Source organism: Chionomys nivalis, chromosome 7, assembly GCF_950005125.1.
Source record: "Chionomys nivalis chromosome 7, mChiNiv1.1, whole genome shotgun sequence".
In the NCBI taxonomy this organism is placed as follows: Eukaryota; Metazoa; Chordata; class Mammalia; order Rodentia; family Cricetidae; genus Chionomys; species Chionomys nivalis.
Genome location: NC_080092.1, coordinates 43818431 through 43836742, shown reverse-complemented (window position 1 = coordinate 43836742; position 18312 = coordinate 43818431). Strand labels below are relative to the sequence as shown.

General features: G+C 47.5%; 2 protein-coding genes across 9 annotated transcripts in view; one reads left to right on the top strand and one right to left on the bottom strand.

Moving 5' to 3' along the window:
- The window catches only part of Specc1 (sperm antigen with calponin homology and coiled-coil domains 1), a 267349-nt gene that overhangs the window by 193843 nt on the left and 55194 nt on the right, over positions 1–18312 (bottom strand). Inside the window, exon 1 of one of the 8 annotated variants that reach the window (XM_057773391.1) lies at positions 14459–14512. The exons of 6 other annotated variants lie outside the window; for them this stretch is intronic. The gene's annotated coding sequence lies outside the window, so the exon portion shown is untranslated. Of the gene's footprint in view, positions 1–7961; positions 7981–14458; positions 14513–18312 lie in introns of those variants that run through there. One more of the 8 variants, XM_057773393.1, reaches the window with a different exon arrangement.
- Positions 5646–18312, top strand: part of LOC130877011 (RNA-binding protein 4-like) — a 16666-nt gene continuing 3999 nt past the window's right edge. Inside the window, exon 1 of the mRNA XM_057773931.1 lies at positions 5646–5989. Within this exon, the coding sequence (XP_057629914.1) occupies positions 5646–5989 (344 nt within the window). The remainder of the gene's footprint in view (positions 5990–18312) is intronic.

Here is an 18312-nt window from a genome sequence, read left to right as displayed (position 1 = left end):
AGTTTATTAACATGTATATGTGATATAATTGATATTCTGATATTTCTTTTCAGCAAATGATACCTTGTTCTTGTTACAGACACCTAACAGCTACGTATCCCAATACACATCTGTAAGTATACACATGCCCTCGCGCACACACGCACACACACACACACACATTATGGTGACTGGCATCAAGATATAATATGTCCCCAAGTTTTGCAGCTTTAGAACTATCAAAACAGTCTCCTTAATTTTTAAACACATATAAATGAATTATTTCAGAGTTAAAGAGTTCGCAGAAATACAAATGACTCCTTTTAGATAAAAATGGATACCATTTAAAATTAATAAGGCATATTTTAATTGATCAGACTTGACATGCAGGATTATTTCCCTAGTTAAATAATTTATGGAATGAAAAAAATATTGTTCAAAGTATCAGACTACAAGGGTAAGCTATGCACATCTTTAATCCCAGTACTCTGGAAGCAGAGGCAGATGGGTCTCTGTGAGTTCAAGACCTGCCTGGTCTATATAATGAGTTCCAGGGCAGCCAGAGATATAGAGAGAGACCCTGTCTCAGGGGGAAAAAAACAGCAGACTGCAGCTAAGGACCTGGGAGAAAGTTTGGATAAAGAGACAGAAGTGCCAGAAGTCCAGGTAAAGTCATCAATTCATGATCCCTTGCATCCTCCAACCCCTAGCCTCGCCATCACAGCATCTCCGGGATAGATCAGAAGTCCTGGTATCTTTCTACAACCACCTTGCCTCTGTGTGTCCCCATGGACTCTGGTATGACACAAGGTACCAAGCCACAGTGTCTATCCCTTCAAATAACACCCACAGAGGACAAGCAATTCTGAAAGCCACTTCCATGGGGTACAAGGCTCTGGCTAACCGTAAGGGGTGGTAGCTGGTACTAGAATGGAGGGTCTCCTCGGCCTCATTGCATTGTAGGATGTCTGCAGCCCAGCTCAGGTGGCCATCACCTCGTGCTCCTGTCCCTTCCCTGACCAGAAAAAACTATCTCAGCAGACAGTATCTTTCTCTCCAAGAGTCACCCGGTTCCTTTTCCTGTTTAAGCAAAGTGATTACATAGAGATAAGTGTCCTATGTAGCTGGGACTCTCTACAGCTGCATAGATGTGGCTAACAATGAAACTGCATGTCTATAACATGAACCAGGCCCTGGGTTCTATCCCTAACACACACACATGCACGCACCTGAATTCATTATTGGTAAAAGAAAAAACAAGGGAATACCATTTGCTTTCCGTAATTTTTTTCCTGAAGAAAATGATATATGATTTCAGTTGTATGATCCGCTCAGAACTTCTTAGTCTCAGCTTGGTTCCAGGTCTTGTGATTTCTTAAAAATTCAGTATTAAAAAAAAAAAGCAGCTTACTGCCAATGTATTTTACTGATGCTTAACACTGATTATTTTTCTTTCTCGACCCATGCTTTTTCTTTCTGGTTTCCACAGCAACAGGAAAAGAACACTTAGGTTAAGACCTGTGCAGTGACTAATTCCATTTGGCTGGCTCTCTCCCTCCCTCCCTCCCTCCCTCCCTCCCTCCCTCCCTCCCTCCCTCCCTCCCTCTCAAATGAACTACTGCAGCCCAAGAGATTCCTCAAGAGAACCGGTAAATTTTGCTCCCAACTGCAAGACAACCAGGACCCTGTCCGGCTGACTCGTGGAGATCATTGAATAAAATATGCACTTGACCAGCATCCCCTTTTATGCCATTAGAACTCCTTGGCAGCGAGCATTGCGGGGCTTACTCTATGAAAACTCTAGGTATGTACTTCCCAAAACCTGCCAAGGTTACCCTTAAAATGAAAGCGCCTTTAACCTACTCCCCACAAGAGAAAACTATGAAGCTAGAAGCAACCGTCGAAGGACAGACATTTTCTCTGTCGATCATTTTCCTGATATTTTAGGAAGACTCAATCAGTTAATGAATCAATCTTGATCCAAATTCAAATATATACACTCAGCTCTTAATTTCTGGCAACAGATCTAATGGGCTGGGTGGAATTTTCTTTTCTTTCTTTTTTTTTTTTTTTTTAAGTCAGCAGGTTGCTCGCTCTGTTTTAAATTCTCTGGGGACTTCTTGCCACATCACTTTCTGTACTCTCCGCAGAACGAATTTGATAAAGCTATTCACAAACAAATACCCCCAGGTAAGGCATCCACACTGCCTTCTCAGGGAGTCTGTCATTCTTTCCCCTTCTTCACTGGACTTGGCTCTCCCTTCCGTACTCATCCACACGCCAACCCCTTCTCTGCCGATTCCATCTTCTGGAAGTCAAGATGCTCAGTGATGAACCATTAACATCCTACCAACCCCCTAACCAAAAGTCATCTCCTCCGATGAGAGCAGGATATCAAAACTGGCAGGGTAGGAACTTTAGGGGTAGGAACGACCGTTATTGTCCTTGGCCATATGCCAACAAGGTCTTGTCCTAGCTCAAGGGTATTTGTTTCCTAGTCTGGTTTCTTATTAGTTTTCTTCAGCATTAACACAACTGGAATGAGCCCTACTACCTAGAAACTACACATGAAGGAATAGCCGAAACTACGAAGCATCTAGACTTGTCATGTAGGCCGACTGGACTGACCAGCTTACTCCCCATGCCATTTCTAAATTCTACAAGAAGCCCTCAGCCTAGCAGCTTGATGGTAGCCCATTTCCTGGGACCCTCTCCTGCCATTCAGGAGTTCTGCCTTCCTTCTTTCTCTTAAGTTCCCACCTAAAATCCTATACTAACACTGCTTTCTAAGCTCATCTTCCCGTCGTCTGTGAACTTCACTCTGAGTTCATGAGAAAAGAGACCCAGAAGCCATTGGTTTGGGAGAGCTCTGCTGTTCATTGGTTTGTCTGGGACCTTAGCACTACAAACTAGGCACAGGTGAGGTGAGAAATCCTCCGTCACGGCCAAGGACCTCCACTTCTGTTTTACAAGTAGGGCAAGTGCCAGGTGGGATGTCCAGGAGTAACATCTTACCATTGGGATGGAGAAGTGACAACTAAGCCCTGCGAGATCAAAACAGTCATGGCGAGAAGGGAGGAAGGAGGACCGGTCCTGTGCTGCCAGGTGGAAAGGCAGCTATAGTGTCCATCCCTCAGGCTCCTGTCTTAGGAACGTACTAAATTTCACTCTGTCCTCTGCTCCAACCCTGACGAAGGCCCCCTCTGTATCCTGGAATCCTGGCAGTCCCTGGCCCCTCCTAGCCTTGGACTCTTCTGAAACAGACTTGAGAGAGATGGATCCCCTGAGCTGCCTGTAGAGCTCAGGCTAACACTAGCCTTGCTGTCTCTTCTCTCCCAGGAAGGCCTCCTGCTGGGCAAGGAGCAGGTGCACTCCAGGCCCATCCTGTCCACAGCCTTCCACCCACCCCACCACCCACTGCTTCTGCTATCACCCCCTCAGCACCCACCCAAGTCCTGGCTCCCTGACACACAGAGAACCCTGACTCCACAAGACCTGCAGTGACCTGGTAGCCGTGTGCCATTCCACTTTGAGTGTAAGGTACTAGCAAATGCCCCACATGGATGGTTCCTTAAATCACCTCAACCCTGGGAGGTGTTGCCTTGCACCACAGTCGGAATACTGGGTATCCCCCAAACTCACACGCTGAAACCAAAGCCCCCACGTGGTACTCTTGGGAAGGAGGACATCTGGGAGACGTCAACCGGGTCAGGAGGGCAGACCCCTTTCAAAAGGACCAGTGGCCTTACAGAAATGGCCTAGGGGAACATTTTTGCCCTTCTATGAGGTGGGGACACATGAGAAGGTGACACCATGAGCCAGGAACAGAGCTCTCATTAGACACTGAATCTGGTGGCCCTGTCTCAGGCTTGCCAACCCCTCAACTGTGAGCAGTGACATCCAGTCATTTAGAAGGCGTCCACTTTAGCTCTAACGACCTAAAACCCTCCCGTTAGACAGAGGAGGAAATTTCCTTTGACTTGGGGAGGTCAAGATATTTGCCTAGAACACAGTACTCATCTGTAGCCAAGATTGAAAGCAGGGGTGGACAGACTATCTGGGTTACCTCTGCCCTCATGTGAAACAAGAGGTCTATGGATGAAATCTTCCCCTCTCCCCCCCCCCCCCCGTAGGTCTAGCTCCTCCATGACTGGGAGCCTGGGCATGTCTGAACTCTGGGCCTCCCATATCAGATGGTGTTACAAGCAGCGATGTCACAAATCAGTGAAGGACTAAAGGTGTACATCACATGCAGGGCACGTGGAAGACTTCACAAATGCTAGCTGCCTTCTGTCAACTATGTCAATCAGCCACTGCTTATCAGCTCGACAATACACCGCCACCGATCAATTAAATCTTCAGGTCAGGGGGCTGCCGGGTGTACCGGGCAAGCGTTCTTCCTGTGCACTGAACAGCCTGTTTTCATTTGGAAATACGGGCATGGAGAAGTAGAGAGGAAAATAAACACTGAGGCAGATGCCTTACAGCCTTAGGTTTGGTTCTAGAAAATCTGGGCTGCCGCAAGATAAACACAGGTGGGCACACTCCCTGAGTAATGGGTCTCTCCTGGATGTGAATTAGTAACAGAAAAAGAAATAGGTGGCCTTTAGCCAAGCACGGGGTAGCCAGAAGAAAAAAAAGTTTCTAGCATTAACTCTCTGACTTCTTAAACAATACAAAGGGTCAAATCAATTAAGAAATTACTGTTGAATTTGAGAAATCATCTGAGAGAAGAGATGGGAGCTGGAAGGAGGGCAAGGAGGGAGGGTAAGGAGGGAGGGCATGGAGGAGGGGTAAGGAGGGAGGGTAAGGAGGGAGGGCATGGAGGGAGGGCAAGGAGGGAGGGTAAGGAGGGAGGGCATGAAGGGAGGGTAAGGAGGGAGGGCATGGAGGAAGGGTAAGGAGGGAGGGCATGGAGGGAGGGTAAGGAGGGAGGGCATGGAGGGAGGGTAAGGAGGGAGGGCATGAAGGGAGGGTAAGGAGGGAGGGTCTTCCCAGGGTGTTTTCTTTTTCAAAGTTCAAGCATTTTATTTTGATGCCAAGCTTCATTCCTGTTCAGAAGAGTGTATGACTTACATTTAAACTGTCTCCCATGAACCACCCAGCATAAAGTAGTGAAGAAGAGGAAAGGGAGGGGAGGAGGGCACACACAGAGGAATATAAAAAGGTGTTATGCTCCAGCAAAGCCTAGGAACTGTGCTCTTCCAGGCCTTTGCTGGGGTTAGCTTGGGGCCTTATCGTTATTTCCCTTTTAAGGCAAGAAAACTGGAAGGCGACCGGGAAAGCATTCTGGATGAACAGAAAAGAATGAGTCTCCAAGAGTGGGAGGGCACTCAGGTCTCAGCTGCAAGCACAATGAGCAGTCGGAAGCAGAAAGCTAAAGCATTCAATCTGGGGAGCTAAGAAAATAGGAATGTGCACATAGCTCAATTACCATGGGACCCGGCAGGAAGTGCAGCGCCGGGGCTCAACATGCTGAAAATATCTAGCCAAAGACTGTTAGGACTGTATTAAGTTTGCTCCAGACATTTGGATGGGCCAGTTCCAGGCCTGAGATAACTCTGCCCCCAGGGGACAGAAGGCATTTTCCAAGGCAACTTGGGATGCTACTGCATGAGGCTGGAGGTGCCACTGGGCATCCTACCCACCAAAGGAATCACATGACCATGAAGCATCTAGGTCAAGACGTCAGTGATGCTGTGGGGGAAGAAGCAGTGTTGGGGTTGCAGGGTCTTGGACAGGCACCTGCTGAGCTTCCCGTGGAACACAGCACTGTGAACTGCCCTCAGACTTCAGTGATGGTCACAGGAAATGCTTCCAAAATGATTACTTCCTGTGGCTTGGAGATGAAAGAAATCATCCCAACAGGCTCAAATTCCTTCGTGGTCAACAGGGAAAAGAAAAGCTTTCCATACAGCATCAGAAGAGATGCTGAAAACCAGGACTCGCTGGTCCCATTGGCAGACAAGAGCTACGGAGGAGCAGCTGGAGCACGGACATATCACAGACTGTAAAGAAATGCCGTCGGGAAGTCAAGGCCCTCTGCCAAGGGCGGGACGCAAAGCAACAGAGACGGGCATAACCTGGAATGAGAGGCCAGGGCGGGGGCAGTCATGACTATGAAATGCAGGTGGTGGAGGAGGCCATAATCTGCGGTGATGTTGAGATCAAGTGCTCAGAACTACTAGTCTAGGGTGAACTTCTGCTCCAAAGCCAAACCAAGCTGGCAGACTGGAGAGTGTGGTGACCACTAATGGGCAGTTATTTCCTTACTTATCCTGTGGCTTCACATCAGAGACTCGGAGTGAGTGAAACAAAGTCGTCAGGAAAGGAGATGGAAATTGAATCCCTCAAGAGACCTCTCTTCGGGAACAGCTTTAAAGAACGTGCAGCAGAGGAACAAAGTGAGAAGAAGAGAGGGAGCCGAAGCCTTTCAGGCTGAAGCATCCTGAGTCATATTTGTTCCGTCCTGGTTTGGGGCATCTGGTGCAGGCTTCTCTGAGTTGAGAGGAATGAGGGCATGGCAGGGTTTGTAGAACCCCGGGGCTATTAGCCTTGGCACCTCCAGCCTGCAGGGACAGTGGAAGAGGCAGCTAGGGCCCAGAGAGAGCTGGACCGGGATCCAGAAGATGCAGAGGATGCGGCTGGGGAATAACCACTTCTCCCCTCCCCACAGGGTGCCAGCGAGGCTGGACTGTGAGCCCAGTGTCTCTGGTGGCCTTGCATGGCACAAACACAGGAAACTGAGAACACCCGCCCAGTTCTCTTGGCTGGCTCCCTTAAACACTACCTTCCAAAGTGGACTCAAGTCTCCTCCTGCTAGAATCTGTTTCTCCAGCCACAAAGGGCTCCTCAGGGCTCCTAGGCAGTCTGTCCCCTTATCCACCCGCCCAACAGATCTGCAAGCCTACCCAGAGGGCATCCACGCGGAGACGGCCTATTTACAAGCTTCGACAGACTCCTGAGCAGATAGATCCTCATAACCAGTCTCACCCCAACTTCCCCATCTGTCTTCAGCACCAACTTTCTTTGAGTCATCCAGCTTCAACCTTCGGCATCATTTTGGACTCCGCCCTAGGGTCTCATTTCTCAAATCCACAGTTATGCATGGGCAGATCAGGCCTTTGTACCCAGAAGAAACCTGGGCCAACACCCCACTCGCCCCTCCTTGTATTCCTGCCAGACTTCTACAGGTTCACTTGGGGTCAGTCACTTCCTCTTAAAAACCCTTCGTTTCTCCTTACTTTTAAGCTGGTGTTTGCCAATACCGCGAGCCAGTGCAATGAGCAGCAATTCCTCTTACTGTCTCTCATGTTTCTGACTCCCTTACCAGGCAGCCACTGACATCTACAGTTTACACATCGGAGCTAAGGAATAAGAAGGCTGCTAACTCCCCGAGGCACGCCAGGCACTGCCACCTTCCACTATGTACCTAATCCTGGGCCACGGTTTCTCCTCATTCACCATCCTCATCCATTCTGGGTATTACAGCAAAATGCCTGACGGGGCTGAGGATGCAGCTCAGGTGCAGACTGCTTGCTTGGGTGGCATGCACAAGACTCTGGGCTCAAGCCCCAGCGCTACAAAAACCAAACTAAACAAAACAAACCAACAAACAACAAAAACCTTTACTGGGTAAATAAGGGGTATTTTTATGTGTGAGGGCATTTCCAGACACAGGGGACATGTGGAAACACTAACGAGGGAGATCATTCTGCGCGGGTGGCACCATCCAATAGGTTGGAAGCCTGATGCCACAGAAGTGAAGAGGAAGCCAGCCAGTGCCAGGTCCTCCCCCGACACACACGCCCAGCACCACAGTGCTCTGCCAAAAGCAATTTAACCAGCCAACCATGCTTGGAATCTCTGACACTGTGACCCAAAATAAACTTTTGCTCGGTGTCCTAGTTAGGGTCACTGTCGCTGGGATGAAATATCAAGACCAAAACAGCATGGGGAGGAAGGGGTTCATTTTAGCTCACACTTCCAGGAGACTGTCCATCGCTGAGGCTTTGACATCAGGGTGGGGACTCAAAGCGGGTAGGGACCTGGAGGCAGGAGTTGATTGATGTGGAGGCAGTGAAGGGTGCTGCTTACTGGCTTTTTCCTCACTGCTTGCTCAGCCTGCTTTCTTGTAGAACCCAGGATCACCAGCCTAGGGATAGCCCCACCCACAATGGCCTGGGCCCTCCCATATCAGTCACTAATAAAGAAAATGTCCTACAGGCTTGCCTGCAGAGCAATCTTTTGTTGTTTTGTTTTTGTTTGTTTGTTTTTGTCTTTTGAGACAGGGTTTCTGTGTAGCCCTGGCTGTCCTGGAACTCACTCTATAGACCACCACCACCACCACCGTCTGGTGGGCAACCCAATCGTATGGGGGCGTTTTCTCAGTTGGGGCTCCATCCTCTCAGATGACTCTAGCCTGTGTCAAGATGACATAAAATGGCCCAGCACGCTCTCTTTGTTTATCTCACGTATTTTGTCACAGGAATGGAAAATACAGCAGAGCTCACAAGGGGTGATGTTCATCAGTAGAGTGTGTGCTTACCACACACACCCAAGACCCTGGGTTCAAACCCCAGCAAAGAAACACACAACGCACACCCCACAAAATACATTATGTCACATCCTACACAGACTATACTAGCCCCTCACTTCTCATAGCATTTGGAATAAAAAGTCAAGCCATGTAGCATGACCCCCATGGTCTCAGGCCATGTCCAGCTCTCTACTTTGGCCCCTGCTCACTCCACTTCAACCAAACAAGTTGTTCAGCTCCTTGAGACATCTGTTCTCTCTTAGCGAACTCTGTGCTTGCTGCTCCCTCTGTCCTGCTGCCCCTCATGTCTGCTGCTCCCTCTGTGCCTGCTTCTCCCCCTGTGCCTGCTGCTCCCCCTGTGCCTGCTGCTCTCTCTCTCTGTGAATTTCTCCCAGATGCTCACATTTCGGGGCTGCTCATCCTGGGTCCTGTCTCAGTTTTAAGAACACTTGCTCCGAGACGTTCTAGCATAGTAGGGGCCCCACCCAGCTGACAACCCCAGTTCATCTCTTCACAGCCTTTATCGACAAACCATGACTAGTGCGGCCATCCATCACCTGCCATTGATCACCTCCCACTGCCTCCCCCATCACATGGTGGAATCTCTGGTTACGCATGAACATGAAAGGATTGTGTGCTAAAGGCTTGGTCTCCAGTCTGTGTTCCTAATGGGACCTGGTGAAACCTTTCTGAAAAACCAAGTCACTGGGAGCATGCCCTAGATGGAGACATCGGACTTCAGGCCCTCCCTTCTCTCTCTCTGCTTCCTGGACACTAAATGTCAGTTCAGTTCCCTCTGCCTCGTGCTGGGCTGGGCTGCCAGGGACCCAAAAATAATAGGACCACACAATCATCACCTAAAAGAGGGTGTGCAGGTGAGCGGCTGCCTGCTCTTGAGCCCATTTAGCTCTCGAGCTCCCAGAAGGCACACAGGCCTTGCAAGTGGATAGGGTCACTAAGTTGGTGCTGAATTAATGGGTAAGTAAAAAGCGGAACTAGAACACACTACCATGCCTCTTCTAAAAGATAGTCGTCTCTAGACAATCACCCAGAGAAAGGCCCCGCACTGCTCTCAGCACGGGAATGGGATCGCCAGAGCTATCGAGTGTTCTGGTACCATTGGCAGCAGATATAGTCATGTTGATGCACAGTCATGTTCATCATAAACCTTAATTTCATATTAGCGAGGTGGCTCAGAGGGTCAGGACACTTCCCACCTGACCACCTGAATTTGATCCCTGGATCCCACATTGTACATGGAAAGAACCAACTCCCCACAGTTGACCTCCGACCTTCACAGATATACCACTGTCCATACTGCCTCCCACCACGCATGCACACACATACACGCGTAATTAAAAAATACTTAAAGAAAATAGTTCCTAAAGTTATTAAATGCCAAATCTCTAAAATAATTCACTGCTCCTTATCATTTCAATGATTCACAGTTTATGGGGTTTTAAATGCTTTTTTTAAACTGACATTTTTATCTGTTGTTTATGTAAGTGCATGCCACAGTGTATGTGTGGAGGTCAGAGGACAACTTGCAGGGGTCTATTCTCTGCTCCCACCGTGTGGATCCCAGGGACTGAACTCAGGTTCTCAGGCTTGGCTGCAGGTGTCCACCTACTGAGCAATCTTGCCGGTCCAGTTTGTGGTGGCAATGACCAGATGTCTTAATAGAAATATAATGGATGGATGTATATAAGTAGATGCTTCCAAATGTGAGAAAACCAAAGGTTTATGGAACTCAATACCTCAAAGATCTGTGGGTATTGTATCCATACCTTCTTTGTTCCTGAGACCCCTTTGTTCCTGCTCTCCCACCATGATCCCCGTGCCTTCTGGGACCCCTTGACAACTTGGTTCCAACACCTTGAAGCTACAACGGAGCATTGTGGCAGCAGTGGCGCTGCCCACGTGGTGGAGGTAATGTGCCAGGGGCTGGCTCCCATCTCTGGTCCCCAAAGCCATGGAGCTGTCTGCAGGACTGTGAACAGCAGAGGCCGTGGGTACAGTGGACACAGACAGTAGCAACCCCAGGAAGTGTGCTGGCTGAAACAGAAGCCACCTGAAGCCCGGGTTGTAATTAACATCACTCCCGGGATCAACCTTGAACACCAAGGGAAGGCAGAATATAGCTGAAGTTTCTAAGGACATAGAGGATCATGGGACCTAATTTACAGCTACCTTGTAACCATGGTGCCCCAAGTGGGGAGGACACCCACCATTCCCTTAAGAGCAAAAGTCTAGCCCTCACACCTCACACACGCATAGGTCTGTGGGTGGCTGCCCGTGCTCAGAGCACTGAGTCCTGGATTTCTTTATTGTTGCCGGATTAAGTGAAATCAGCCACGCAGCTATTTCTTTTTTGTTCTCGCATTTCTGAATTTCTCTTTTCTAACCCACAGGCTTTCGCTATCTTCCTGGAGTGCCAGCTGGCTAATGAAAGCAACTGCTGTGCTTTGCAGGGTTAACGGATTCAGTGGCTTCACTGTGCCCCATCTCAGCATCAATGCTTCTCAGATTGGGTTTTAAATACACATAAAACCCACACGCTGAGGGATAATTTTGTCGGCTGCTCCTGGGATTACCTGGTCACAACCCACTCTTTGCACAGTCCCCAAAAGTAATTCTCCAGGGACAGCAAGTACAGTAATCAGCTGTATGATCTGTGCCCAGGGTGGTGGGACACAGTTATGTAACAGCCCTGTTTCCTGTTAGGATAGGATCACACCAAACCTTCAACGGGCAGGACATGGGTCTGTCCTGAAGCCACCCAGCTCTTCTTTATTTCAGGATAGGTGACACTGAGTGGTCCATATGTGGCCCCGGTTCCCTTCTGTCCCCTTCTGCAGGCCTCCTGGCACACAGACAGTTGCAGGGACACCATCACCCAGACCGAAGCCTCCCTAAGACCTCTTAAACCCTAGAACAACAGGCTTCCCTTCTGTGCGTCCTCTCTTCCTATCTCCCCTCTCTGGGGAGCTGTGCTTAGACAGCCAGTCCTAACAGCACTGTTCCCAATCTCCCCAGCTCTCCTTTCGCCTCAGGAAGGTCCCCACCCACGGCCCAGATGCCCTGTAGGGAAGGCCTCTTGGGTGGTGCAGCCTGCCCAAGCCCAGCTTCTGCTCCACAGTGCATTTTAAAGACCTATCACAGACTAAAACTTGAAATCTAAGACCAGAAAACATCTGAGAGAACAGGAGGCAATCTTTGTGACCAGGAGGTAGACAAAGGTTCCTTTGGTGTAAGGCCAAATGCATAATGCATAAAATAAACTTAGGATCCTCTTAGTGCCCGGGCAGTGGAGACACGGAGGACCAGGAATCCAAGTTACATTGGCCACATAGTGAGGCCAACCTGGACTACATGAGACCTTGTCTCAAAACACCAAAAAAACTAAAACAAAAACCCTCACAGATTGGAATTTATCAAGTACAAACTTCTGTTCTTCAAAAGATGCTGCCAAGAAACTAAAAGCCACTCCATGAGAAAACACAAACCCAGAAAGCACTTGAGTTTTAGGTTCACAAAGAGCTCATAAAACTCAATTATAAAATAAAATCTTAAGAATAACAACAATGTGCACAACTCAAGAAAACGTGATCAAAATGTAAAGAAGCATCTCATAGACGAACATATCTGGTTCAGATTTTGTTTGTTTGTTTGCTTGCTTGCCTTTTGTCTTTGAGACAGGGTTTCTCTGTGTATCCCTGGCTGTCCTGGAACTCTAGCTGTATGTAGACCAGGCTGGCCTTAAACTCACAGAGATCCCCCTGCCTTTGCCTCCTGAGTGCTAGGATTAAAGGTGTGTGCCACTATGGCTGGGCTGCAACAAACATATCCGAATGGCAAAGGGACATAGGAAAGATGCTGAATGTCACTAGTCATCAAGAAAGCACAAGGCAGCGCAGCTGCTGGCCAGCGCTCATCCTCCTAGCAGAAATGGAGGAACTCACATCCAGGGCAGACATGGATTGTGGGAGGGTGCAAACCGACACCATCATAATGCAGCTATGAGAATGGCAAACAAACAAACAAAAGGAAAAAGATACTAGTGCTGGCAAAGCTATGAAGCAACCACAGCTCCTACTTAGAGAAATAAATTCTCATTCAAACAAATGTTCTTGGCAATGCTAATGTCCAGAGAAGCTTGATTCATATCATTGAACCCCAGAAATAACCACGTTACCCTTCGGGGTAGGTAGAGAGACTGGTATATACACTAATTAAAAGGAATGAAATGAAATGAAATTTCTCAGTGGTAGAGAAAATACCTAGCATTTATAAGAGTCATGGTTCAAAATCCACCACCATAAATAGGCCAGCTGGTAAGAAAGAACAAACTGAAAATCAAACAATCAGAAGTAAAGAGATGGGGGCTGGAGAGATGGCTCAGCAGTTAAGAGTACTGGCTGCTCTTCCAGAGGACCCAGGTTCAATTCCCAGCACCTATGTGGTGACTCACCACTGACTGTAACTCCAGTTCCAGGTAATCCGACATCCTCATATAGAACATAGACAGGCAAAACACCAATGCACATAAAATAAATAAATAAATCTTTTTTAAAAAAAATAAAGAAACAACCTACAGTGCAGAAGAAAGTATTTGAAAACTAATGAACATAAAATAATCCAAGAAGGCATTACCATCCAGCACACAAGGAACTCAATTCAACTTCAAAACAAACACCAAACAATGTGATTAAACCATAGGCAAAAGACCTGAAGAAATATTTCTCAAAAGAATATATACTTGGGAGGCAGAGGCAGGCAGATCTCTGTAATCCTGAGGCCAGCCTGTGCTACAGAGTGAGTTCCAGGACAGCTAGGGCTATAGAGAGAGAGCCCATCTCAAAGGAAAAAAAAAAAAGAATATATACAAAAGGCCAGTGGTTAGATTTTAAAACACTCAGTTCTGGGTAGATTGCTCAGTGGATAAACTGCTTTCTATGCAAGTGTGAAGACCTGAGTTCAAATCTCCAGAACACAGGTGGAGCCAGGCACAGTAGCAAGTTTCTATAATTTTCATGTGTCCTAAGAGATGGGAGGCAGATGAAGGCAAATTGGCTCCTATTATTTCCTGTGCTTTGGTACACCGGGAGATGGAAAGTCAGGCCCCAGAAAAACACAACAGCTGCACGGCTTCATTCTTTCACCTGCATAGCAAGCATTCTGGGACTACCCCATGTACCTCAGACACTGCAGGAAGCATCATGGCACAAGGACAAGCAAAGTCAGCCCTATCCCTCCTACCTGGGTTCACGGTCCAATACAGAGAACAGAAATACAGATTGAAAGAAAAAAAAAAAGGAAATGCTTACCCAAGAAGGGATATACCCAAATCAGGAGGGCAAGACTCTGGGTGACACTGTGGTGGTGACATTGAGGGGAAGGAGCATAACAGCTTAGGAATGGAGACACCAGAGCCAGAGGAAGGAAGACTGCCGGTGGGACTCAGGAGAGCCATGCTGACCTCATCATCTATCCTGGTCCCTCCAGGAGGACACAGCCCTCCCCAGGAACAGTCTACAAGACCATCAAATCACACAGCACAAGCTGGTCCAGCATTTCCCATGGCGGCTCACTCTACCAAGGCTCCCTGTACCGAATAAAGCCAGAAGGATTTACTTTACCTCATCAGAAAGACAAAGTTCCTTGGGGGCCTGAGTACCCCAGAGACCCTCACAATGCTGAACTTGGACCCTAAGAGCATCTCCCAGCACCCCATCCTTTAACCTGTCCCTCCTTTCCCTCCCCTAGGGGAGGTGGGAAAGACCATCTGTGGCTCATTTTTCTGAAGCAGGGTTGCCTATTTCAGGCCCTCACAGTTCTTCTCATGAGGAGGCCGTTACTGCAGCAACCAGGTATGGTTTCCACACAGACCTGCCTCGGGGGAACCCCTGCTCCCCAAGATGTAAAACATTGCTGACTTACCTCACACACTCTCAGAATTACCCCAAAAAATACATCTCTCCAAGTCTCTCTCATCTCTCGGGCAGCCTTCGTATGGAGCTGACAAACAGCACGGTTTCTGCTCGTTAATGCCTCAGCCTGATAAGTTTCCTTCCTCCCTATAAACAGCGGCTCTGTGACCAAACCCACCCTGCCTTCAGCCTTCCCAACAGGGCGTTTAAATCTGAATTGTTACACTTGGCTTTCATCGCACTCTCTTTGTTTCTCACACAGTAATTCGGTGTCCCGTCTGTTGCTAATGGAACGTGGTTTGGGGACTGTAGACGCCTTGGTGGCTGGCAATGGTGACAGCCATAAGAAGAGGAATTGATGACTAAATTCTGTCATCCTAGAGGAAAAAAAAATGTTGAAGTGCGAGTAGAAGAAAAGAGGAAGAACTGGAGTGATGGAATTAGCAGGAGGTGAAAAGGGACAGAATGGTGGCTGAGGAGAGGCCCCAGTGAAGATGTAGACACTGCAGGAGCTTCCCAGAACAGCCACAGCTCAATATGCAAAGGACCCTCCACCTGTGACTCATCCTGCATCCTCAGGGTGACGTCATAGCTACGCTCACATCGCTGATATGACTCTTCAGTGTGTATATGTCCCTTCATCACGGCCTAGAACCCCCAGTGGGCATCTCTGTCATGTCCTTATCTCCCCAGGTCATGATGCTGCCTGCTTCAGATTAGGTACCTGTGTCTGCTGGGTATTTAACTAGATGCTACAGTTTGTGAGCATCCTTCAAAGGTCTGTGTGCTAGAAGTTTGGTCCCCAGTATGACAGCATTGAGTTGGGGGACCCTTTAAGAAGCAGGGCCTGTCGGGGTGAATCTACTACCCTCATTCTGCTCAATGGACACAGACTCAAACTGCCCTCCAAATTTACATCTCTATATTAGTACAGCTCCCAGACTTCATCAGAGAAGTTTCTCTGGGCGGTAGATAATGGTTAGTGCAGAAGATCACACCCGACCAGAGCATAGAGAATAAATGTCAGGGGAGTGCTCATCCACAAACGGGACCATCACGGAAGAGGGGTGGGAAGACCCTAAGAGCCAGAGATTGAAGAAGACCAAAGCAGAGCAGTGTCTTCCAGATGAGTTCACGGCAGCTGCGGTTGCCTGTACCAGACTCGCATGAGACCCAGCCAGTTAACACTTGGGCATGAGGGGGAAAGGGGTGCATAACCCACCCCAGTGAGGAGATTCTGAAGTGTTGACTATGCTCCAGTGAATGGCCCCACACAGGAGTGTGTAAGCATCACAAGTTGGGCTCAATGCATGGTTGTTTATTTGTTTGCTTGTTTGTTTAAAGAATTAAGGCTGGTTGGGGACCAGGGCTTTAATCTTAGCACCAGGGAAGCAGAGGCAGTTAGACTTACATGAGTTCAAGGCCAGCCTGGTCTACAAAGTGAGTTCAAGGCCAGCCTAGTCTACAAAGTGAGTTCCAGGCCAGCTAGGGCTACTACACAGTGAGACTCTGTCTAAAAAGCCAAAAGGAAGGATGGATGGATAGGTGGGGGGGAGGAAGAAGAGAGGGAGGGAGAAAGGAATTTTAAAACAAAATTTTAAAGAAGTGGGGCCTGATAGGAGATGGTTAGGTGGTTAGAGATACCCTCTGTAAAAGCAATTAACACACTACTCCTGGGACCACACCGGCTCCCTGCATCATGCTGCAACCTAACTAGAAAGCCCTCAGCAGAGGCTGAACGCATGGGGCCGCACACTTTGTACTTGTGCCTCCAAGGCTGTAGGCCAAGAACTGCTTTATAATATATAAAGTACTTGGTGTCCCATCTTCTCTTATAGCAACAGAAAACGGATTAAGAAGCTGGATGAAGGGTTATTTTGAACCTCGGGTGGCAGCTTTGAAACAAGGAGATAAAGAACACAGGGACTCTGGGGGTGCCACTGAGCTCCATAGGTGTTCACCGCATTAACCCTGAGAACAGGGACAGAGCAGGGAAGAGGCCAGCAGGCATAACTCCCGCAAGGGTTCCTTCAGTACTTGGTGTTCCGCTTTCTCAACAAGCTCCTCGCTTCTTCTGTAACCTAAATCAGGCTTCCACTGCCTCCCAGATACTTTCACTGCTATTAAAATCTGTCAAGCCTCCCAGCACTCGGGAGGCAGAGGTAGGCGGATCTCTGTGAGTTCAAGACCAGGCTGGTCTACAAGAGCTAGTTCCAGGACAGGCTCCAAAACCACAGAGAAACCCTGTCTTGAAAAACCAAATAAATAAATAAATAAATAAATAAATAAATAAATAAAAATCTGTCATCTGCTTTCCCAACTCTAGGCTTCTACATCTGGAATCCTGTTCCCAAGAATCTTCTCGCTTGTGGGTCTGAGAAATTTCCTGATTATCTATTTGTGTTACATAAATACACAAATACAGACTCATAAGAAATTCCAACACTGATGTATAGCCACCCCAAAGAGAAACAGACCTTATCCTCTTTGGAGGTAACAGCACACACAGTTTGGTATTCACACATCTAGCGCTTTTTATAATGAATTTGTATGTATATATAAAATTAATTATGTTTCTTAACACAACAGTAAGAATTTAAACATAGATTTGATCACACTGTATATTCTTACTTTAAAGTGTACAGTCTTGGGCAGGAAGACACCTAGTCGGTAAAGTACTTGCCATGTAAGCACGGGGACCTGAGCTCAGATCCCAGCTCCCAGGCATGACAGCATGTGTCTGGAATCCCAGTGCTGAGGAGGTAGAGACCCGCCGCTCTTTGGGGCTTGCTGGCTGTCTAGGCTAGTCAAGTCAGTGACCTCCAGGGGCAATGACAAACAGTGTCACAACTGAGGAAAATACCTGATGCTAATCTGTGGCCTCCAGATGCCTCTTCACAAGAACCTGCGTGCGTGCACACACACACAAACACAAACACACACACGCACAATCACACAAAATGTATGGTCTTGTCTTTTTCTTTTTGAGATGGCTCTCACTACACAGCCACGACTGGTCTGGAATTCACTCTGTAGACCAGGCTGCCCTTGAACTCAGAGATCTGCCTGCCCCTGTTCCAGAGGGCTAGGATTAAAGACCTGTGATAACATGGTATTTTTTAAGACAAATCAAGAAGTTCATGGTATTTCCTAAGATAAATCAAGGGTGTGCACTATGTACATTTTACATTTTGATGTATTTTATAAATTTGTCAAATAAAATCACTTTACTAATTTTTGTTCCTGTGTGTTGATTGTTAGTCTTCACTTCATATGTTCTTGTCATTGGTATTATTCATGCTGCCAGTGTTTTTGCCAAATGGCACTGCACTGCACTGCACTGCACTGCACACCCACCGTAAGACTGAACATCGTGTACTTATCAGCCTGCTGTGTTTTCTCCAGGAATCACCTGTTCATGTACTTTGCCCATTTTTCTTGTTTATTTTTTTCTGATACATGGGAATCTTCGTTACACAACAGTCTTTGAAGCAAGTGTGCCGCACACACTTCTCCCTGCCAACCACTAGTTAACACATTCACAGTGCAGCAGTTCCTAAAGTGTGGGGTCTCCAGATTACACAAAAGGGTTTCTTAAGCAAAAGGGACTACACATTTGACTCTCTAATACATACAGAATTCACATTTGTGCGTATACATATACATATATTTACACTTTACATATTCTCTATACATCTACATACACCAGACACTGTGTATGTACACATGTGTACATTTGAAAATGGAGTTTTTTTATTTCTTCACCTCTAAGAATCCACCTTATCAAGTTTCTTATTTTGACAGTTACTTTACACATTTCATTCTCCCTATATATCACAAAAGAATAAATCACCATGATGTGCT